The 23,590-nt window shown below is 42.2% G+C and overlaps 3 protein-coding genes across 6 annotated transcripts in view, besides 2 other annotated features; 1 reads left to right on the forward strand and 2 right to left on the reverse strand.

Moving 5' to 3' along the window:
- The window catches only part of Rbp6 (RNA-binding protein 6), a 179,439-nt gene extending 163,120 nt beyond the window's left edge, over window positions 1-16,319 (reverse strand). For all 3 annotated transcript variants that reach the window (NM_001275050.2, NM_168718.3, NM_001104161.3), the window contains exons 1-2: window positions 15,939-16,319; window positions 13,459-14,169 (exon numbers count right to left, since the gene is read on the reverse strand). In NM_001275050.2, coding sequence (NP_001261979.1) covers window positions 13,459-13,544 — 86 coding nt within the window. In that variant the 5' untranslated portion in view covers window positions 13,545-14,169; window positions 15,939-16,319. The remainder of the gene's footprint in view (window positions 1-13,458; window positions 14,170-15,938) is intronic.
- Window positions 16,320-16,719: 400 nt separating this feature from the next.
- Afg3l2 (AFG3 like matrix AAA peptidase subunit 2) lies at window positions 16,720-20,235 on the reverse strand. Of its 2 annotated transcripts, none has more exons than NM_168722.3 (4): window positions 20,062-20,235; window positions 19,324-19,573; window positions 18,770-19,165; window positions 16,720-18,715 (listed from the first exon to the last, which is right to left on the reverse strand). In NM_168722.3, exons 2-4 carry the CDS (start codon window positions 19,521-19,523, stop codon window positions 17,218-17,220), a joined length of 2,094 nt encoding a protein of 697 aa, NP_730250.1. In that variant the 5' UTR covers window positions 19,524-19,573; window positions 20,062-20,235; the 3' UTR covers window positions 16,720-17,217. The 2 variants fall into 2 exon arrangements, with proteins under 2 accessions (NP_730250.1, NP_730248.2); NM_168720.3 differs by having other exon boundaries at window positions 16,854-18,715; window positions 19,324-19,826; window positions 19,892-20,235.
- Window positions 20,236-20,710: 475 nt separating this feature from the next.
- Window positions 20,711-21,283: a mobile genetic element.
- Window positions 21,284-21,542: 259 nt separating this feature from the next.
- CG7707 (uncharacterized protein) lies at window positions 21,543-22,853 on the forward strand. Its single transcript, NM_140705.3, has 4 exons — window positions 21,543-21,872; window positions 21,921-22,154; window positions 22,217-22,416; window positions 22,480-22,853. The coding sequence occupies exons 1-4, from the start codon at window positions 21,636-21,638 to the stop codon at window positions 22,769-22,771; spliced, it is 963 nt and encodes a 320-aa protein (NP_648962.1). The 5' UTR covers window positions 21,543-21,635; the 3' UTR covers window positions 22,772-22,853.
- Window positions 22,854-23,148: 295 nt separating this feature from the next.
- Window positions 23,149-23,590: part of a mobile genetic element that runs on past the window's edge.

Below are 23,590 nucleotides of genomic sequence, written 5' to 3' on the forward strand. Positions count from 1 at the left end.
GCTATATGTATGTACGAGGCACGAGCAAAAAATTAGATAAATGTTATGGCCTGGCCAAAAGACAACAAACAAACGGCGAGCTGGCGATCTCTTATCGTCTCCAATGTCCGGATGGGATGCCTCCTCAGCTAGCTTCTCTTCTCTATTCCGACCAAAACAAGTGGAGGATGGTCTGCCCACTCTGCCCCACATTCCCGCCCTCGTCATTATTACCATTATCTCAATCCTCATCATCAGCTGCGGCACTTGCAATTCCAGTTGCGGTTGTCTGCTGTCTTCATCATTATTTAAATCATAGAAAATAAGCCGCTTTCCCGGCATTGTTTTCGTGCTGGAAATCTCACCCACTCCCTCCCAGTTTTCCACCCTGTCTCGTCTGTCGCCCCCTCCCCCTTCCACCGTTCCAGGCAGCCGCTGCAACGGCTTATGCAACAAAAAGAAGACAGTAACATGGCCCTAATTAGGAGACTTCTCAGATGCACTTCTCACTACGATCAAATATATTAATTTAAAGATATTTGTAATCATTTCAAGTAAATTGATATCGGATAGATTTACTTTTATATTTGCTGGGTTTTTATATGGACTCATTAAAGATTATATATATTTCTATGTATTTATATATATGTACATTTCTTTTGCATATAAGCTAATTAAAGCAATTGGAAATACGTTATCATAAATAATTCTATTAAATTAATTTAGAATTAATAAAAACAGATCTACATATGAGACTTAATTGTTTTCCCGACTACGACGAGAAGTATATTTCCATAGGAAATATTACAGCATATTACAGGAATTAAAGATGGTAATACGAAAAATTAAGCGATAAACCATCTTAAACTGAACTTCTGAACTTTCTTGGCCGACAAACCAAGCACCGAATGGAAATAGGCTTTTCCCCAGGGAAAGCGTGTGGAAAACAAAAGGCAAAGGCTGCGCCCGAAACGAAAGTAGGCGGTGGAAACACAGTGGCGGTAGGAAAAGCACCGACGACGACGACAATGATTATGAAAACTTCAACAAACTGCAAAAGAGCGCAACAGTGGCACAAGGGGATGTGGAGCGGTCTAACGGAGGGTGTGGTGGTGGGTCATTGGGCGGTGAAAGGTGGCGGCGAGTGCTCCGCTTTGTGGGTGGTAAGGGGGGCGTGGCAAATGCAGTTGGAGGCTATGTTGCTGGCGACACGAAAACGAATGTAAAACACACACAAAAATGCATAGGAGCACAAATTGCAATGAAAAGCAAAATAAAACAAGGCGCTGTTAGACAGAGAGAGAGAGAGAGCGAGCAAAACTAAATGAAAATGTTAATAAAATGTGCAGCAACAAATGCAACAGCGGCAGCAACAAAAGCGGAAAGTAAGCTAAAAGAAAAACTAAACCAAGGAACGGAAGAAGCGTCAACAACAACAGCTGGAAAATGGGAGGCAGGTGGGTGGCAGGTGGGTGGTTGGGCGTTGGCAAGGTAGGGCAAAAAGTAACAGCACTGCAGAACCGTTTCGGTCTGAGTTTGCACAGTTTTCCCGGTGAAAATAGGCCTCGAATTGCAGCTCGACAGGAAACCCAAAACTTTTTGCACGTTAGACTATGCCAAACAATTTGTCATTAATCAATGTTTGGAATTTTCCTGTTTCTCCGCTCGGCTTCGATTTAGGCCTTTGCCTTTTGCAAATAATCAATCTTGGGAGAAAGTAGAGACAATAAACGAAATCTGATAAATGGCGAGGCATTTTTTTGGAAGTGGTGTCAGTTTGAGTGCAATCAGCAAGTTTAAATTTAAACGTCAACAACGTTAGAGATAATGCCTTTAAAAGCTCGTCAGCATTAGATATAATGTATTGTTGAATCATATTAAAATACCAAATAAAAATCATTTCATCGCTTCAACTTGGGGTTTCTGTTCGATTTTACGGCTGAAACAAACCATCCATCACATTTCGATATCTACTTTGTCACCCAGGTCCACTTCCACCCACTGCCACCCACTGCTCCCATTGAGAACGCCATCAATTGAAGGATGACGCCGCCGACTGATCCGCAAATATTTGTATTCATTTCATAATATTTCAGCACTGGCAACATTGTCTATGGGCATGGGGCGCACTGCAGGTGACCTTCGGTCGCAGCGTGTCAAAACCCCCCCAACCACCCCCTCGCGAAACCACACCTCTGGCCAATTGCAAGTGCACCAAATAAATGCGACCTTGTCCCACACTGCAAATCTGAGTCTGTGCACTGAGGCTCTGATTTTGCATTGGCTGTGTCCAGCTGTGTGCAACGCGTAATTGCGAAAAAACAAAAAAATAGAAAAACACGATGGAAATGCCGAAATGGAAAACCATCGTGTGATGGAGGGGGAAAGGGGAGAGGTAAGGGCTGGGAAAGTGTCAAAGTCAACGCTGAAAGCATTTTAAAGAGTTCAACTGAACAAATTGCACAAGATTACGCATACGCAGTGATGTCCCTCGTCAATTGTTTTATTTTCCTCGGGCCTGGCATTCAGTTTCCCGCGGGTGCCAACTTTGATGACATTTGCCTTTGTCTATTCAGATCCCCAGGCTTTGGGCTTCCTCCACCCGGCTTATGCAGTTTTCGCAGCTATTTACAGATTTCCCACAAGTTCGCCCCCTCAGACAATTCATTCTTGCTGGGTGGTGGGTGGGTGGCCGGGTGTTTGGGTGGCTGAGTGGTTGCGTGGTTTAGTATGCGGCTGCTAAGCCCAGAGTCATAAACAAGTCAACGCAACATGTCCGATTAGTAGAGCAACCACCGACTGGCATTTGTCACCCGCTGCCTGAGCCTAAGATGTAACTCTAGTCTGCACTCTCAGAAATAAGTCTGTGTGCATATCCTTGAAGGATTATGCGTTTTTGAAGCAGATTGTCTAGGAATTAGTGCTTTAAATCCCGAATTTCTGGCAGTGTATCATGATTGTTAATTCTTCAAACTACAGAAAAACCAGAGCTAATTTTAACATTTAACTTCACAAATGCTTGTCATTAAACACTTATGTTATTTCTGTAGATATATGTATCTGTAAGATTAATTGATTAAGGAAACGTTGACATTCATATTTATATAATATGCACTTTTCTGCAATTCAATTCTTATTGCTATATCTTAGCTTACAAATGCTAAAATCCTCATCTACAGAACTTTTCAATCAGCCTAAGTAATATGTTCCACACTTATTCGTATTCAGATGAAAATTCATTTAACAATGTATGATTAATGCACTTCAAAGTCTAATCAATCAAAAGGCAGCCCAGTTTATTGCATTCCCCCTTTTTTGAGTGTACTGAGCTTCTATTGGCGCTTCGTTCTCTGGTCTGCTCGGCTCGGTCACATTTGCTTGCATTACGAAATAATTGTAAAGCGCACGTCACTTTTCTATAGGCCTTCGCCTGTCTATCCGCTCGCTCCCCAACAAAGCCCCCTGTCCAAGTCCATGTATCCCCCTGAAAATCCCCCTTATGGTCCCACCTCCCCGCAGCCAGCACACTTGGGCCATTCATGCGCAAGTCGTCAGCGCCCATTCACGGTCTGTCCCAGTCACACACTGGGCGAAAAAGCGTCATCAAACATCATGTCTAAAACGCATCATTGGCGCTGGCTGAGGTATTGAAAGATACATTGCGAGAAAAAAGGGATCAATAAATAATTAAAATAAATAAATAAACAAATAAAATGTGTATCTAGATATGAAGAGAATATTGAAATCATAATGTCGCTCCTGACAACTAAATTACCTATTAATAAGTAAGGTTGTTTATCAATTGAATATTTGCTGTCTTTAAAACTGGCGGTTATAGGTTATACAAATAATCCCTTTTAAAATATTTTAGGTGGTATTTCAATTATGATTAAGGTAAAGTTTTAGTTTCAAGCAAGGCTAATTAACTTTTATTGAGTATTTTTTGGCTTAATCTTATATTTATTATTTCCCATGGCTTGCAGTGTAGTTGTTCGGCTGGAGATCCGTACCCTGACATTTCCCATTTCCCATATTCCGGACCCGGACCCGGACCGGCTTGGTTTGGCTAGCTCGGTTTGGCTTTACCCTGGGCTGGGCTTTATACTTGGCGCCCGCTGGTGGCTCTGCCGCTGCCGCTGCTGCAGTTACAGTCGCAGTTGCCGTTCGCTTTGCCGCTTGTTTGCCATTCAAAATCCGTTCAGACTTTGTATGCACATCAAGTGTTGCCCTCTCGCTTCTGCATTACATTTGCATATAATGCTATCTCTGTCTGCCTTTCCTTAGCCCCCACCACCGCCCCCCCCCCTTCATGGGTTTTTTTTATCCCATCATCTTTTCTCTCTGTGCACTAGTTGACGTTTTCTATTGTGGCTTCATTGTTGAATAGAAAAATGTGCAAAATAGTAACGAAAAAAGGAAAATAGCAAAACAGCTACCCCTGCTCATCTTTTATTCTCCCCGCCACCCCTCCCTTTCGCCAAGCCCCTCTCCTTGTCACACGCACGCCTCTTGTTCGGCTTACAACTCCCCTAAAACTCCCATTCCCAACCTACACTGGGAACAAATTCACACAACAACAGAAGTCGAAAAAGGGTAAAGATTTCAAAGCAAGAAATTTTAAGACTATTTTATATATAAAATATATTATATATATTTAAAAGCGGCTGGAAATGATGGCGATGATATTCCGAACTAATTGTTTTAATAATTCCAAGTCTTAGAACTTAACATTAGGTGTGCAATTTTTCTCAGTGCATCCCCATCACCATCTCCATCATCATCATCTTCACTGCGTGGACTTGCCGCTTACATGGAAATAAAAGTGCAGATCTTGTAACTTTAGTAATTTTTCACATGACAAATTATGTGAGCAGCGACAAAGCGGGAATTGGGTGGTGGGTGGTATGTCAGGGGATGGCTGGTGGGTTCGAAGAGGGAGGGGGGTGGAATGGTGCATGTCGAGAGGCCAACAAAGGGGCGCATATGAAGATACATACACCCATACAAAGGCACTCGCGAACACACAGATACTCGAGGGGCCAAGAAGAGAGTCTATCCAAAAGGTGGCGAGTTGTGGCATTTTGAAAGCGGACAGTCCGCATTATGCAACAATGTGGCGCCCAGCTGCGAGACTATTAAATAAAGTTGCATTAAATATGATGTTCTGAAACATTGCGGCTTAACAGCTCATAAATCTGTCACTAGTTTCACATTCAAATTGATATAGTACTCAGTTGTGATGTAAATTTGATTGGTCGTCTTTAACTTAAAGACTCGACAAAAACTCAGCATGGGATGCTTATGCTTTTTAAAACTTATGCTACTAGTAAATAAAACAAATACTGAAATGTTTGCTGGGATAATGGACGTTTGTTAGATTAATATTTAAGACTATTAACAATCCAACTAAAATACATTTTCTCAAGCTTATCTCGTTGTTATTTGAGCCTCTTCTTCGTAAAAAGATACATTGTAGATACATTTTCACATATAGTAAAGCACTTAAATCCGAACAATTTCCCAAGCCCTCCGAGAAGCATTCCTACTATTTATAAATACCTGCTGCACTTCACCAGCAACAAAAAAAAAAAAAAAACTGCTCGACATTGCTAACAGCCCGTAATAGTTTTAAGCTGTTATAAAACGATTTATCCAAGCTGCCAAGATCCGGACTACATGCCAATGTAGTACCATACGCCCAATGACCCCCACCTCGGGCGTAATCCCTATCCGTTTATGAGGGAGTATCTATGAAAACCTCTGGACAATTTGACTCCCGCAAAGCCCGAAAGCAACAGCAGCGGTGACAACCACTGGGCCAGTGAAACAACAGCAAATCCCCCTCCACATCCTGATGACTATCATGTGCGGCTATCAACAACATCATCAAAATGCACCAACATCCAGCAGCAGCGGCGATGAAAAGAAAAAGGGGGTAGAACCTCTGAAATTGCTTCGTGGTTACAACCTTTTCACTCCGAAATCGAAAGGCTGTCTGGGGAGGGGAGGGAAGGGGATGAGCGGAAAAAGCGAAAAGCGTTGGACACAGAACCCAACAGTAAAAGCTAAAACGCATCGGGAAAAGCGACGCTCCACATATTCACACTGGAGGAAAATAGTTTTAGTCCATTTGAGTAGATAAATTTCGAACAAAAATTTCAAAATTATTAATTGTAGGATAGCTGGCTTAGCAAAACTTTTGTTTTGGTTAAGAAAATCAATGTAATACGTATTTAAATAATATTTATTTTCTATTAAAAGTAAATTTTCGTTGAGTGTTATCTTTGAACTGAAGTATTTTTATTGACATAAATAACCATTGAATTTGAGTTTTTGGAAACTTTAAATGCTAATTGGGGAAATAACTTTTTAAGTGGCAATCTACGACATATGGTAAACATAAATAGTTTAATTTACATCTTGATAAAAGAGATATAAAAACAACCATTTACCAAAATACTTACTTAAAACCACGATTATGTATTTTGTACCTATATTTTTATATATCAAACTTACCTCAAACCCATTAATTGCTACTATAACTATGATTTCTACTGTGCAGATTCGTACTTGCAACGTTGGAGAGCTAAAGTCTAAGCTGTAGCCCGACGAGGGGAGGGGGGAGGAGTCGAATTGTGAAAAGCTGGGCCAGCGCATAAATATGCCGCCGACAATTGTCTGAGACATTCGAAGGCACAGCCCGTGGTGAGTGCGTGGTGGCGCCAGGGGGTTCGAGGGGGGGTTTTAAGGGGCCTCCAAAGGGGTTTCCCACAGTGACTGACTGGGGAGCTCATATGGGGAAGCCAGAACACGCAAAACAGAGCAGAAATATGTGAGCGGCTGAAAGAGAGAGAGAGAGTGAGAGCGGGGGGGAGGGGATCGAAAGCGGTAGGCGAACCTCAGACAAAGCCAGCCAACGGCGGCTAAAAATGTTGGCCAGGCGGAGGCAAATGTTTTATGTAGCACCCACTGAGAGATAGCCATGGGAGATGTGGACACAGTGGTAAAGATATTCCAAGGATCCCCTTTAATATGCAAAAAAAAAAGTTTTTTTTCGAACTTAAAGCAGAGAAAGAAAACATATGACATTTAAAAGGGATATAACTCGAAGCTGAGAAAAGAATATAATCCAATATAATAAATATATATAATATATTTTAATATTTTTTCTACTTAAATCCTCTTAAATGCTGTCAACAAAAACCCGATCTCAACTCATTTTAACAAAATTAAATTATGCTTCAAATGTAACACAAACAAAAGAATGACACACTTTCAAATCCTTAAAAGCTTAAAGGATAATCCAGCTGGAAAAACTGTAGGATTTAAATTGTAGTGCAAAGTATTCAATGGTATTTCAAAGATACAGTAGCTAAGAAACATTAAGCTCCTCTCAAAGTTGAAAAAATCTTTATAAAAATAGGAATACACTGGAAACGATTTACATATTATTCCACTGTGAGTGCGGGTGTGTGTGTGTGTGTGTTTGTTAGTGAGTGCGTTTGTGTGTGGCTGATAGTGTGCGTAATGCGAATGTGCACGAAAAAGCGTAATAGAAAAAGAACTTTACAGTTGCATCGATTTAATCGTGCGGAAAGCTAAATATGAAGGAGGAAAAGATAGGGGGAAATCTGCGTCTGGAGAATCGCAAGGGGAGGGGGGGGTGGCAGGGCTCGAGGGCGGCAGTGGGTCAAAAAGGGGGCGGGGCTGTGGCTCAGCCTAAATTGGGATACGCTTCGTTCGGTTCGGCTCATTTAAAGCAATTCTACTGCTGCAAAACACAAACACAATTACCAGTACATGCAATTTATAATGAATGGCGAGCTGGACAGGGGCGGTGGAAAAAGGGGCGCTAGTGAGGGGGGTGAGGGAAGGGTTGGTTGTGCAGTAGGTGGGAGGCCGTAACCCGCTGCACTTTGCGGTTCAAAGGATGCATTGTGGCCCCGTCTGCGATACAGATAGCAAAACTTTTGCGCTGTCTTTCCTTCGTTCCACTGGATTCTTCTTTCACATTTCCTTCTCCCGTTTATCGTCTTATATTGCCTAACATACGGCTCGACTTAAGAGGGGGGCGTGGGAGTAAGGGGCGTGGGGGACAAACAGGCGACCAATGTTATGTTTGCTACAGAGAAGAAAAAAAATGCACCTAACTTTGCTGCATACAAATTGCTTAAGTTTCAGGACTCACAGACAACTACACCTTTTTTGTATATTTTTTAGTTGAGCAGACGAAACTTTTCTCACTTATTGTGCAATAATAAAACCAGTCAACTAATATTATTCAAATTTTGCCTGCTCTGTTATTTTTTAAAAATACTTATTGGCTATCCAAAAGGTTACAAAATTCAAAGGTAGATTTGTATTTTTAAATTGTTCAACTAAATAGGCTTTCTATATAAACATATATTAAGAAAGGTTAATTTCATTAGGAACTGCAGCAAAAGCTTTAAATTTTCACTTCATTAAAAGTTTATTTTCCGATGATTTTTTCGCACTGCACTACACCTATCACTCCACCCACCAAACTCATTTTCTAATGGCGGCTTATACTTCCTAACCGAAAAGAGTTTACGTTTTATTCCGCTGCCAAAAGTTATGACTGCATTTAGCAGAGGGAAAACTTTCTTAGCTCAGCCTTGCATTGATTTCAAAAGAGAGAAAATATATGTATGTATGTACACATGGGAAATGGATTGGGAGGGATGTACTTTTAGGCCAAGTATTGTGCTTGAAGCACCCCGCCCACTTCCTCAAGTCACTTCATTTTAATCGAACTGTTTACTTAAAAGTGCAACTAAGGCAAATGAAAAGTTTCTTTTCGGCGTGTCAGACTCCAAAGAGATTGTAAATTGAATTTTGATAATGTCAATCGTAGGACGGCAGAAAAGTTTTTGCCATTCTTGCGGTTTAAGTGGGTTCCCCTCTTCCCCTACCCAGTTTTTTTTTTTTACGCCCAGTGGTTATCATCCACCCAGAAATACCATAACAACTTACTGCTACTGCAGACAAATGGCCAATTTACATATGCACTATGCTGGAACACAAGCCCAAACACAACTCATCCGCAAACAAAAATTTGAAGCCCATCGGGGGCGAATATTTTGCAATTTGTTAACATATTTGAAACAATTTAAAGGCAGACAACAAACAACTGTTGACTTTTCGCACCAACAACGATAAAAGATCGCCTGAAATTGTTGTGATAAACACTGAAGTTGAATGCTCAGCTATAAAAAGTCTTTATTATTTTTAAAAATATTAAAAACTGACACGCGTAAGACTTTATTCATGAATATTATTTATTATTCATTAGATTCATAATGACCAGTTTTTTCGATTTTCATTTGTTTATAATACCAAATACATTTGGTAAGTGATTTGAAGCCGAATACTTCTGCAGGCACAAAAAAAAAAAAACAGTGAGAAATTAGTTGATACTAAAAAGATGGCCATTTAGAGTAGTTCTGTTTGGAGGAAATTGTTTTATCGTGAGTGTTTTTTGCAAAACAAAATTCGCCTGGGAGAGGGATGCTAACCAACAAAGCTGGCACTTTTAGCTAATGGCCGTCCTAAAGTCAAATTGCCACAGGCCTCATTATGCATACAAAATGGAAGCTTATTGGCCGGCCAGGCGTCACAAACCGGCGTACAAACGGACAAACATACGGACAGCGTACGGACAATGACAGTTGCGTTTACGTTTACGGACAAACAAACAAAACTACGGGCTATATGAAAGTGCGCACACAACGACACAAAATCATTTGAAAGCAATTATATCAGACAAACACGGGGGATATGGCCAATGGTGATGCTACTGCTGCTGGCACTGGTTATTCGAATGGGAGTGGGTCAGTCCGTGCTCAAAGCACGGCGTACAATGAATCAATTTACGGAACGTAACAAAGCCGCAATTACAAGCGCCAGCAGAGCGACAGAGACGAGAAACAAAACGACAATTATGAAAAGAGCAGCGAGTGCAATTGCATCGCAATCGCAAGCGCAATTCCACTGACGACAGTCATCTGTCGATGCGGTGCACAATTTTTGGGGCCACGCTAAATGACGCAGGGGCCTGGAGCAGTGTGTTCGCCCATTTTTTTTTTTCTTGTTTTTATTTGCATTCCTTGGTTCCTCGGTTTTCCTCGGTACTGTTCTAATGGATAATTGTCGAGCTCGCATGCAGATGCGAGGCATTCTTGAGCGGGTCAAAAGGGTAGCGGCGGCGGGATTAGCGATACGAACATATGTACATATGTAGGTGTGCCAATACACCCAACAGCCAACTTGTTGATTCCCACTGCAGTAGTTCGAAAATGTCACACGATATGTTTGGCTCAACCGATTTAGGGGAAGTTATCAAAAGGCTTATTACTCATAGGTCTTTAAGTGCAAATAATATGTTAAGAACTGTTCTCAACCAAATCTTATGAAGTATTAGTTCAATTGAAATCTGTATCTGCCACAAGTAACAAATTAATAGTTAATAATCTTAGTTATGTCAAGATTTAGCATTCGATTTTTGATTTTGTGAAGTTGAGCTGGGTTTGTATCTGTATCTAGCATATTTGATCCCAAATGTATTCAGTAAGCAAGGTATCAAGGCAATCGATCACTTCACAGAACGATCTCTCTCACTTGATGTTTGCTGCATTTGCACTAAAAATACATTGGCAAAGTGAATAGTATTAATAGCAGGGCATTTATTTAGTTATTTCAAAGTTTTGTGTGTTGTTTTTTATTTTTTTGGTTTGGTTTGGCTTGTTTTATTTTCATTTTCTTTCGCCTTTGTGTTTATTTACTTTGCCATTTTGCGCCGAGCAGGCAGCTCGTCTTCTTTTATTTTCCGTGGGCCCTTCAAAAGATTTATAAAGTTTGCCAAAAGAGCGGGTGCCAAAGGAAGGGGCAAGGGGGGTGTGGTGAGTGGTGGGGGGGGCGGGGCGGTAGCGCTCAAAATTACTGAGCCGTGGCGATCGCCGCGCCAGTCAACGAAACTGTGAATGGAATTGTATTCGCATGTATTCAACGATATTCGCCAAGTTGCACAACGAAAATAGAGAAAGATACTGAGACACGGATACAAGTGCAGAGATGCGGATGCATCTGTATCTGTGCATTGGTGTAACTATGTATCTGGGCAGCGTCATCAAAAGGTATTTTGAATTAATTCAAGATTTATGCATTCAACATTCGCTAGGTGCCACATTTCCCATTCGCATCGCCACAAAACTTTTACTCAACTTCATGTTGCAGTCAGTGATGGGAAGGCTAAGTGATTTACCAAAACCTCGTAGAAAAACAATTCATTTTTAGATTCTCAAAATATTTAAATGGAAATCCGAATGATAGTTGTTAATTCTAAAAAATAGAATACTTAATTGATTTAATGTATCTATGATAATATTGACAAAAAGTATCTATAAAGATCGATAGGAAAGGGGTACCCCTCTCTTCTCAAAATTTTCAACTCCCTGAGCAAGTAGTACCTTTTGGTACAACTAAAGTGCATCACTGGTGGCAGTTGCAACAGTTTCTGGTGTTTCAGTTGCAGTTGTTGCACCTGCCAGCATCGTCGGAGCTCAGCGAGCAGCAGGTGATCCATTTCTTTTATCCGGTAGCCTCCGCTTTCCCGCCACGAGAAATGTGGCAAGGGATTTGGAGGGAAAAGCGAGTCGGCAGCCCAGCCCAGCCTATTTTTGCTCTCGTGTTGTTGCGAGTTTGCCAAACTAATGCAAATAGACGAGATGAGCTGCAATCAGCATCCGCGCCCCCCCTTGTGGAGTGCTGAAATTCACTTGGGTTATACAATTTGCAGCATTTCGATAATAGATATATTTATAACCGTACATCTATGTGCATGTATGTATGAAGTATATGCATGAACTGCATAATTTATGGGCATTGCGTGTTCAATGGATTGCGACGGCTGTCCGGGCCATATGGCTGTACCTATGGGTTTTTTTTTCTAGATTCGCAGCGATTTTCCAATTTTGTGCTGGCTTTTTTCCCTGGGCCACTGCAATGACAAAGGGCTTATATGGCTCGAATTGGCATAGAGCAGTTGTGGAGCCCTCCTCGGCGCTTCTCATAAAACTTACCTAAATAGCCAAAATTTTTTAAAGTTCATGAAGCAGGAAAATTTCATCTATCTATCTATTCTAGTTTTAGAAATATAGTTGAAATTTTCATCATTTGAACTTCAAGCCACAACAAAATTGCCATTCACCATAAAAAAATTTAAAATAAATTGCCAACTGATATTATAATTATTTGCTTCTTATTCTCATTTTAATGAATTAAACTAATTTTTGTGAAAATGAATTTGATTTATATTGCATGCTGAACTTAAGTGGCTGACTGATAAATTATTACTTAATTTAGAGTATCAATTTTCATTGAATAGGAGCCAATTGCCAGATTCAATTTGAAAATAAAGTTTTCTGTGAAATAGTTCACCTTTTTGTGAATTTCTAATCATCATACATCTTTTTTTGGATTTCCATTCAACTGAAAATATTACATTCTATGCGAATTCGAACAAAACGACGAGAGCTCCCTATTCAGTAAATTGTTCACTTTATGGGCTGCGTCAAAAGTCCGCTCCACCACTACCTTCAATCAGTTCACTTGGCTGCCAATTACCGGATCATCCATTTGCTAGTCCGACTTTCTGACAGCCAAACTGCACCCCCGACCACCAAGGAGACTACTGCAAACCGATGCAAATTATCAGCAATGCAGCTCGCAATTAATCTACTGCATATGACACCGCAATCACAACTTAACCCATTTTGGCACAAGTATAAATTTTGAATGAGGGGCTGGGAAGCTGGAAGCTGGGGAATCGGACTGATAATAAACTGTTGCCGGAAGGATGAAAGCGAGTCGAGGGCAGCAACTGCATTGCACTAAAGCACTAAGCCGAATGGCTTTAATTGAATTTTGATGTCCTTGGCAAATTGTTTTCTAATTAGTTTCGCAGACTTGGATCCCCAGCTGGGCCATCGTCCATTTCTGGCCGCTTTCGGCCAGTTCCGGACCCAGTTGACATAGAAAACTTTCTGTCAACAACTATAACTGCCTTGACACCGCTCCCCAGGACACGCTCCATTCGCTTCCGGCGCCCTGCGCTTCAATAATGACAAACTTAAAACTTAAACAATTAATGCCACGTCCATGACCTCAAACTAAATAAAAAAGTTCTCGTCCAACTCGACAATGCGAAGTTTGAATGCCCTTTTCTCGAAAAATCTAAGTTAGGGTCTTAGGAAAATATATTTTAATTATGATTTACAGAACTGAAATATAAATTTCGCACATCCTTTTAAGGATGGTGATTTTTAGTGCTTGTAGAGCGAAAGTAATATAAATAAATCGAAGTAAATCTTTTTCTTCTCAAGTTGATTAAAATATATTCTCTACTTTCTGAGATACCCTTTCGCTAGGGTATACATGTACATATAAGAGCAGCACACTTACCCGGGATCATTGGGCACCTCCGAGGGGGAACAGGGTCCCAGCTCCACTTGCTGTTGCTGCTGCTGCTGCTCAATCTTGATGTCCATGTTGGGGGTTTTGGCTCGGGATTGAGATTGAGTTGGAGCTGGAGCTGGTGATTGGAGTTTGCAGTTGGGGCTGAGCTGAGCTGATGTGGTCGTCTGGCTGTCTATTCTATAATTGTTGCTCCAACGCCTTCTGTGCGAGCATCGAGATGCGAGGGGAGGTCGAGTGGTTCTGTGCGGCTGAGTGGCTGTGTTACTGGGTGTTATGTGTGGACGGGGGATGCTGCTACTACGAGTTGGCTAACAGAGTGTTCCCTTAATCATTGGCCACGATGGCTGCTAGTTGGCTGTTCGATTGGCTGCCGGATTCCTTGTTTTCCATTTGGCCTGGCTTTGGTTGGCTTTCCCGCTGATTTTCCACGGCTTTTCTCCTGCTCTAGTTATCGTTTTATTTAGCTTGTTAATTATAATTTGGTTACATTGCACACATTGAATCACATTTCTTGGTTGTTTTGGTTGTTTTGGTTGCTTCGTTTTGCAGGCCACTTTTGGTTTGGTTTAAATATTATTGTGTATTTCGTAACTATTATTTCGTTTGTTGTTTAGACTTTAAGTTTTAGAAACGTTGCGTTAACTTTGGTTGTTGGTTTCCCAATTGATTTGAAGGCAACATATTACTGCAAAAGATCTGTTTCGTTGTGTTTGGTGAAAATTAATTAAATTGCAATTTTAAACTTTGCCCAGGGAAACTTTTGAAAATGCAATTTTCCCCTTCACTCGCTCCCCCTCGCCACTCCTCGCTTTCCCACCCATCCGCAGCTGCTGCACCACCCCCACCCACCCCCTAAAATGCAATGATTCGCAACGAACAATCGTAAAATGCAAAAAAGTGCAACCGATGTGGGAGCGATAGAGAGAGAGAGGGAGGAAAACCGTGGAAAAGCCAGGTGAGGAACGGGTGGGAAAAGGGGGGCGGTTAAGTAACGGCTGAGTGACAATTGGGATGCGGTACTAAGACTGTAAAAGATCTTTGTTTGAAATAAATTTGACTCACTTTACACATATGGCATGAGCCATCAAATTAATTTTCTTAGAATAGGCGTCTCATAAAAAATTAAGAAAACTAAATATAAAAGGTTAAAGATCCAAATGTTTTTCAAAAATTATAAGTATACGTGTTTACTTATTGTGAGCTTGTGTAATAATTATAAAATTCCAAATATTTAGTAAAAAGCTCTCTACTAATTTCATAAATTCCCATCGTTGTTAAATAATCTGAACGATTTTTAACATTAAAAAGGTTTTAAGTGACACTTTTTTTTACGCCAGAAACACCTTGGTTTCCCGAACAATTTTTCGGAAATTCAAAAATGCTGGCATCCAAATTTTATAGCTTTGAACTTTTGCTTGTTAAAGCAATTATTTTCCGTTGCTTTCTCTCCGAAATTATTCGCTTTCCTATATTTTGTGTGTGTTCTTTTTTGCATTTTCTGTGCTTAATACGCGCCTTGATTTTTCCCACACCCACAACAGCAGTAAAAGCAACAACAAATAATAGAAAAAGACAGAGATAGATAGATAGGGAGGTGCGAAAGGGCAAGAAGAACATTGCATGCAGTGACTCCCTCAACAAAAATTACAACAACGCCAGCAACAATATAATAACGCGCAGCATGCAAGCTTTCACGAACAGACACGCACACACACAATCGTACATCAGCACACACACACCCGCACAGGGAACATGCACCGTTACAACGAGAGCAGAAGTTAACTGGCGGCAGCAACAAACACGTGACCCGACAATTGCAATTGCGACAATTGGCAGCACAAAATAAAACAAAATAAACGATAAACTAAAACAGAGCTAAGAGAATCGCCGACAGGGGGCGCTCGATTGATCAGTAATCGAAGTTACCGTTACCGATGTCAGCCATTTTATAAAAGTGATCACAACGAAGATCTCTAATAAAAGGAACGAAAATATTAATCAAATTTAAATTTTATGTAATACACGTGTTTGTTGATTGATTTTACACTAATTGATAAGAGATATTTTGCTTCCTATCTTAAAGCAGAATAAATGCAAATGGCAAAACAAATTTAAATATAATTTTCTTGACAAAATAAATAAACATTAGCATTAAATTCTCCTCCTTGTTCTGTTCATCCTAATGGTCACCATTTGTCATAAATACATAATTTTAATTTTCTAAGAAATCAAACAAGAAGCCTAAAGGAAAGTCTCAGGAAAAATAAAATCCAATAAATCAAACATGAAATCGCTAGGGATTCTCTGCCGCTCTCTTTCTATCGATCAAGTATGGATGTTGCCGTTATTTTGCCGGCCGGCAGCCATTTTGCAGGAAAGATCAACACAAACGCAATGTGTTAGTGAGTGTGAGTGAGAGGGAGGGCGGGGGTGCGAGGGAGAGGTTTGCGCTTTAACTCCTCTACTTCAGCGGTTATTGTAGTTGATTGCAATTAAAATCGAATGCCGCGCACTGTTACTCGTTTTCCCTATTTTTTGTATTTTGTATTTTATATTATATAATCGTCAAATTGCACTCCACACAGCCATCGAGGTAAACAAAATGCAAAATGCCCTCCACAGCAGGGGTTTTCCTTTCGGGCCTCTCGGTTATATTGGTTTGGTATCTTGTACGCGATTTGGTAGTTGTTTTGGTTAAAACGCACGCACTCCCACGAGCGGTACGAACAGCTCTGAAATCGGGCGACTCGAGAGTAATATAGAAACTGCAACGGTTAGTGCAACGCTGGCGTTCCGCTTTTCTCAGTGCGCGCACACGAACGCGACAACCAACAAGACGACACTGAGCGGCGAGACCCCAAAACCCAACTGACGGCCCCAAAACGACCGGCGGCAGCGACGTCGACTGCACTGCTGCACTCTCTGCCTTCGCTGCTGTTGCTGCTGTTGTTGTTGCCGCTGGTGCTGCCCCTACGGAGCTTTGCACCGGCAGAGGCGCCGACTGCGGCAGTTGCACTATTTACCGGCTGCACATGGCGCATGTACTTCAGCATCACAGCTGATAAGTGATAAGCCGCAGCGAGGAAGAGTAGCCGGCGAAAGTTTGCGGAGAAAGCTTACCGAAGAGAGCGGCACTCTCTTAAACCGCGTGCAGCTTTAAAAGCTCACACTGAAAAAAATTTTAACCTGGCACTATCAGTCAACTTAAGAATAAAGCTGGCTATCCCAAAGTTAAGAACAAATTTTGCATTCCAATGTTATCATAACATTTTATTGTATGAAATATACATAATGAAGCAATACATTGTATGTATTTTGCAACTTTTGCTGTTTTCGAAAACGGGTTTAAACCGTAAGGCAGTAACAACACTGATTCGATTATTTTTCGCCTTGATAACATCGTTTAATTTCGCTTTTCCACACTGACAGGTCATTTCCATTCTTTATTGCCATTTTGAAACTACGCATACGGGGAATTTAGTACAGGCTAGCACTTAATTGCTCAACACGGGAACAAGTTATCCATGTGGGTATCTTAAAATTATGCAAAAACAATAATGAACGCGTCGTGGAGAACTGTAACTCCAGAAGGTCTAGGAACTCCTTGAGCCCTGCCTTCTCGATCTGCCACATGTCGGGGTTTTCTCCGGTCCGCGTTTAGGGATTACAACAAAAACAAACAGATGTCGGCACCCTCGAACTACCACACCAAAACTCCCCATCCACATGAGCGAAGATCGTTGCCTAACTGCTCTGGGCAGTTACGGGCTTGGTGGGCGGCGATGATGGCGTGCTGCCAGCGTCCAGAGGCTCCGTTCGTTCCTTTTCCTTGTTCCAGCTCTTGAGGCCTTCGGGCAGAGTGGTGTCCTCCTCGAAGGAGCCGGTACCCTCGACGAACTCCTCGTAGGTTGACTTCTCTTTGAAGGGTCGTGGGCCCAGCAGCTCAATCATATCATCACGGCTGAGCACTTCGTTTTGGAGCAGTCTTTCCGCCACTTTTTGAACATTCTCCTTGTGCTTGGTCAGCAGACTAGTGGTGGCCTCGTGGGCACATTTGATAATCGACCTCACCTCGTTGTCGATCAGCTGCGCTGTGTCCTCCGAGTATGGTTTGCTGAAAACGGGATCACCGGCCTGGCCCACATCGAAGCTGACCTGCCCGACCTTCTCGTTCATGCCGAAACGCACCACCTGGGAGTAGGCAATATCGGTGATCTTCTTTAGATCATCCTGAGCACCAGTGGTAATGCGATTAAAGAACAGCTCTTCGGCCACACGTCCGCCGAGCGTCATGCACATGCGATCGAACAACTGCTCCTTGGACAGCAAGTAGTGATCCTTGGGCAGATACTGGGCGTAGCCCAGACCCTTGCCGCGTGGTATAATCGAGACCTTCAGCAGGGGATCTGCGTGCTCCAGGAACCAACCGGCCACCGCATGGCCAGCCTCGTGGTGTGCCACCGTTCGCTTTTCCTCCGGCGCCAGAACATTGGTCTTCTTCTCCATGCCAGCGATAACACGCTCAATGGCCTGCTCGAAGTGCTTGAGTACGATCGAATCCTTGGAGTCGCGGGCGGCAATCAAAGCAGCTTCGTTGCAAACATTCGCGATGTCAGCGCCTGTGAAGCCTGGTGTCAGTGCAGCCATTTTTCTGCTCAGCTCGTTCTTGTCCAGCGACGTTTTCAGGTTACCCAGATGCACCTTAAAGATGCTCGCCCTGCCCTTAATATCAGGTGCTGGTACATAAATCTGTCGATCGAAACGACCTGGTCGCATGAGAGCCTTGTCCAGAATATCAACACGATTAGTGGCGGCCAGTACGACCACATTCGTAGTGGTATTGAAGCCATCCATTTCCACCAGAAGCTGGTTAAGGGTATTCTCTTGCTCCGAGTGGCCACCGAAGGTCTTGCCACCACGTTTGCGACCCACAGCATCGATTTCGTCGATGAAGAGGATGCAGGGAGCATGCTTTCGGGCCATGGCGAACATGTCGCGGACACGAGAAGGTCCCACGCCCACAAACATCTCGAGGAACTCGGATCCCGACACGGTAATAAACGGTACATTCGCCTCGCCGGCGGTAGCCTTGGCCAGTAGCGTTTTACCCGTTCCGGGTGGGCCAGTTAGCATGGCACCCTTCGGTATCTTGGCGCCTAAATCAATATACTGCTGCGGGTTCTTCAGGAAGTTAACGAACTCCATGATTTCGATTTTGGCCTCCTCGCAACCGGCAACATCCCTGTAAAGAATATAAAAGGTATTAGGTATGTACTGTGAAGTCTCGCCAACTTACTTGAAACCCACACCAATCTCATTGGGATTGGTTAGCTTTGCGGTGGACTGCATGACGCCACCAAAAAGACCACCACCCTTGCGCCCACGGCCTCCACCCATCATATCGGCCGACTTCCGCATCATATAGACCAGAAAGCCTATGATGAGCAACGTGGGCAGCAGACCCGTCAGACTGGCGGCCTCCACCTCGTTGCGGTAGATTACGGGCACAAAGTTGATGGATTCCGTTCCCTGCTCCGTCTGGGCTGCCTCCAGGTTTCGCTCGAAGCTATCGACACTGCCGATGTTGAACCACAAGACGCCGCTGCCGCTGTTGCTGTTCTGCTGCAGACGCACTCTCACCCACTTCTTGTTAACCACCTCCAGCTTCTCCACGACGCCCTTCGACAGGTAGCTGTTTTTGGGAAATAGAGATAAATATAATAGTGAGAATTGCAGTCGTATCACAACAGGCGAAAGATCTAGATCCATGGAATTATGTATATATTCCACAGCTTCTAGTTTCACATGTTTTGATCGAACTCTTATGCAACACGCAATGCTAGAACTCACCTGTTGACGAACTCCTTCCACGAGATCTCCTTGTAGCCCATCTCGAAGAAGGCGAACGAACCCACCAGGACGACGGCTCCGATGGCACCCAGAAGGATCCACCGCTCCCTGTCCCCGCCGCCACCGTTCTCGCCCAGAGGTCGTCCGCCCAGCGAGTTGCCTCCTTTTCCTGCTGGCCCCCTCGAGCTGTTGCTGAACATGCCGAAGTTCCAGTCCGATTTCGCGTCTGTTTGGGATCTGCTGGGTTTAACTGAGGCGGGTGTCGATGTGCTGGGCTTCTCCGAGGCGGATTTGCTGGAACCCGCGGGTGGCTTCTTATCGCCGACGGATCCCTTCGGTTGGCCAGACGACTTGCCGCCGGCTTCGAAATACTTTTCAAATCCCTTCGGCGGCTTTTTGCACAGCAGCTGGATCTGTTTGACCACGTAGCGCAGCAGGGGCGACAGCTCCGTGGGCAGGATGTAAACCCCGGCGCCCGTGGCACCCATGTGTGTGCGTTGTCCCTGCAAAAAAAAAAGGAGGGGGCATTAAAAACTTGGCTAGCCTTGTAAGTGAGGGATGTGGGCACCTTTCCCGGCAAGGAACCCGCCGTGTAGTTGCGCCGCATCATTCCGGCCATCGTTTTGGCCGTGCCAAGCAGCCGGAACGCCATGACTACGGCGGTTTTTCGGTTCTCGCGCTAGGTTACCCAACGATCGGTCGCCCGGATTGCGTGGCCACCGCCTCCAAGCCTCTCACACTGACACAATTTTGGTACGGAAATAATGGATTTTTCGAACTGACACCGAAATTCGCCGCCACGCACACCCGGTTTCTTTTGAATTTCTCTCGGATTTCGCAAATGAAATGGTGAAATAATAAGCGTAAGAAATTTCTTATTACTAAGTGTGACCGCGTCGAAAACAATGGAAAATACCGACCGGTCTATTAATAAATACCATAGTTTGAAAACAGAAATAAATTTTTAAGTAGTGAATTTTAAATACCCTTTTTAAATATATTTTCATAAAATTGAATAAAAATAAATAAGATTTGCATATCTTACCCAAAGCTCTTATGAATGTTAATCGAATTGGGCCCGATTGCAGGAGAACAATGCTATAGACCAGAAGCAATCATGCTCTCTTCAGTTAGTGCCAAGCTGTTTAGTAAAATAGTGGAACTCTCTGAAAGGTTAAATAATACCGACATACATTTTAAATACCAACGGTCACGTTTTTTTTAATGAATATTATAGCACTTTATGGATAAGTCATTTTGGTATGTAAAAACGTAAGGAACGTTTAGTGCAGACGCGAACCTTGGTTTAGAAACAAACTTAAAAAGATCGTTCCAAAGGAAATTAATTACTGAAGTTCAAAAGTACTTTTTTTACTCAATTACGTAACGGGATCGACTTTTTATTCCACTTATTTTTGTTAAATGTAATGTGTAGATAGGAAAAACAAGAAAATCCCGTTAGTTTTTCATGTTATCCTTCTTTATTTACATTCTTGAGCAAATTTACAACTTTTAGGCTGTTCATAAGAATAGTAGTGTCTGGTTTTGCCCAATGTAAAAGTAATGAAATGATCAAATATTTTTTAAAAAGTGTATTTGTTTAAGTTAATTCGTACATTTAAAAGGGCAATAAATTTAAAAAAAAATTAAAAAATTACATTTTAGTGGGTAGAGAACAGTACTGCTTCCAAAAGAAAATAATGTTAATTCTTAAGCTAAGAAAGGAAGGAAAATCATATAAGGACATTAAAAAAACCCTTAAGTGTTCTGCCCGAGTATCCGATGCCATTAAATATGAATGGAAGCCTGAAAAACGTAGTGCCATACATAAACCACAGATATATCAATTCTCCAAAATTTGCCAGGACCTGGTGGACTCCATGCCGCGTAGGTGAAATGCAGTGCTGGCTAACAAAGGCAATCCAACCCGGGCACTGCTATTTTTATGAACACAGTTGTATGTGCCAGTATTGACGACCGTTGGGTGTGGATGGCTCCGTGTTGAATGAGGATCCAAAGATGCATTTCTTTCTAAACAATATTGACGATGCTGCACTAGGTGCGAAAGGTCCGTCATGAGAAGGCTCACTATACCGACACAGTGTATAACCAAAGACAAACATCAAAGAGCAAATTGCATAATTTTCTCAAAAGTATAATAAAAAAATAAATGTAAACCGAGCGCAGTAGGTGTTTTACATACAAATTTCCAGCTAGCACGCAACATTTGTTGCCTGTCTACATAGAATTTTTATACAACTCTTTAGTACATATCTTTTTACGCATATATTCACAAATCCGTGGCCAGTCGAATGGAGGAGGCTCAAGTGGATAAACGAATTCGATTGCAGGACTTGCCGGCTGAGGTGCTGCATATGGTCATGGGCCATTTGGACCTATATCACCACAAGTTGCTGCGGGAAACTTCGGAGGAACTGAAGCAAATCAGCACGGCGTACATATTGCATCATCACAAGGCCTACGAGGTGGCCCATTCGGAAGGAACCTCGGAGAAGGAGCAGAGTAGCGCGAAAAGGATCATGCTGCAGGTGGGCTAGTTCAACAACATCAATAGATGATCCAACCGCCTTTCGCAGGTCCTGCGCACGACAATTAGCTACTTTTCCGACGAAGACAGTGAATCCGACGTAGCCATCAGTCTGCTGCACTTCCACTCTAAGGAGGCTGTTTTTTATAACGAAGCTGACCATCTGGGCAAGTTCCTTGCCCATTTCCTGTTCCTCAATGAGCGAACGTTCAACGTATTCAGTGCTGAGAGACTGAAGCTTAAGCGCCTCCATTACACAATGGCAATTTTCGGCCTATTGCGAGTGAGTTAAGTCCTTTGCTCCTTGAGTCTACCGTGTTGTGAGCTGTGCACATATCTCTGCAGCAATTTCGAAATTTTAGAATCCTGGGATTCGGTAAGACCATTTGGCACTGGAACGTGGAGGTCGAATTGAGCAACACATTCATCGGTGTCATTGGAGAGGCAAAGGCCAGCTTCAATACTGTGGAGTCCCAACGACGCATCTACTTCATTTCCATTCTGGCCGAGCTGCTCTTCCACGAGAAGAGCAATCAGAACTATGGGTAATAGTCGTATTTAATGCATATCTATGTTCGCAGATTAATCAAATCATATATTTCTTTCAGTGGACAGAGGGGCTTGGAAGGCACTTTGTACACCTACAGTATTCAGCCAAATTCAAAAGCCAAGCGCACTCCTCGAATGTTTATAAAGTTTATAGTGGAAGGTCCGCAGTTTCTAATTGATTACCTGAAGGACCTAATTAGCGGAGACGAAGATCCTCACAATTCGTTCGACTTGCCACCAGGAACGGACTTTGCCATTCGAGTTGAGACCAGGTGCTTTAAAGGACCCAAATTTGTATATTTGGGAAATCTGAACTTTAATGTGTTGAGATGGAGCGAACTAGTCGATTGAAGATGTATGTGGACGAAAATGCTAAACAAATTAACGATCATGTAACATTTAATTTGAATACAAGATATTTGACGTTTTATATACAAAAAATGCATTTTTATTTTTGATTGCTCATGTAAACTACTGATAAGATTGAAAACCTAACAAGAGAGCAAAGATATATTGGTGTTACATATAAAGATAACATAAGCATCCACCAATCTACCATTCTATAAATGCTGTCTAATCCGATTTTAGATAGATTATCGCATTTCCTTTTGTGCTCTTTTGAAGTCTCGATAAAATTCAACAAGTAACATACATAGCTTAAACTGAATATTTCCTTTGTTTATTTGCCCAGTTTCTTATTTAATAGTTATTAGTTCATGTGTGGCGATTATACAACTGTGTTCATAAAAATAGCAGTGCTTGGGACCTGCGAGTTTAAGATAAAAATTCCTATGATTTACAGTTTTAATGGGCAAATTTTTTTAATAATATCATTTCAAAAAATTCAACAAATACATCACTTTTTCTTTAATAGTTTCAAAAATATAGATTAAAACAACATAAAAGGCAGTAATTCTAGAGTTCACTGATATAGCAGTGGTACGAACAAATAGTAACAAAATTCAACTTGATCTAGAACTAACTTAGTTTTTCCTTTAAATACATTAATTAGGGTCTAATACTTGGTTGGATTTCCTTTGTTAGCCAGCACTGCCTTTCACCTACGCGGCATGGAGTCCACCAGGTCCTGGCAAATTTTGGAGAATTGCTATATCTCTGGATTTATGTATGGCACTACGGCTTCCGAGCTTCCATTCATATTTAATGGCT

The sequence above is a fragment of the Drosophila melanogaster genome, chromosome 3L (assembly GCF_000001215.4).
Source record: "Drosophila melanogaster chromosome 3L".
NCBI classification, from domain to species: domain Eukaryota; kingdom Metazoa; phylum Arthropoda; class Insecta; order Diptera; family Drosophilidae; genus Drosophila; species Drosophila melanogaster.

Bases quoted from the DNA above. Each gene is read 5' to 3' on its own strand.
- CG7707 (NM_140705.3), top strand. From the start codon at position 21,636: ATGGAGGAGGCTCAAGTGGATAAACGAATTCGATTGCAGGACTTGCCG. The intron at 22,155-22,216 runs GTGAGTTAAGTC...ATATCTCTGCAG, and splicing joins CAATTTTCGGCCTATTGCGA to CAATTTCGAAATTTTAGAAT. The intron at 22,417-22,479 runs GTAATAGTCGTA...TATTTCTTTCAG, and splicing joins AAGAGCAATCAGAACTATGG to TGGACAGAGGGGCTTGGAAG.
- Afg3l2 (NM_168720.3), bottom strand. From the start codon at position 19,975: ATGGCGTTCCGGCTGCTTGGCACGGCCAAAACGATGGCCGGAATGATG. The intron at 19,827-19,891 runs GTGCCCACATCC...TTTTTTTTGCAG, and splicing joins CGGGTTCCTTGCCGGGAAAG to GGACAACGCACACACATGGG. The intron at 18,716-18,769 runs GTAAGTTGGCGA...TATTCTTTACAG, and splicing joins GAGATTGGTGTGGGTTTCAA to GGATGTTGCCGGTTGCGAGG.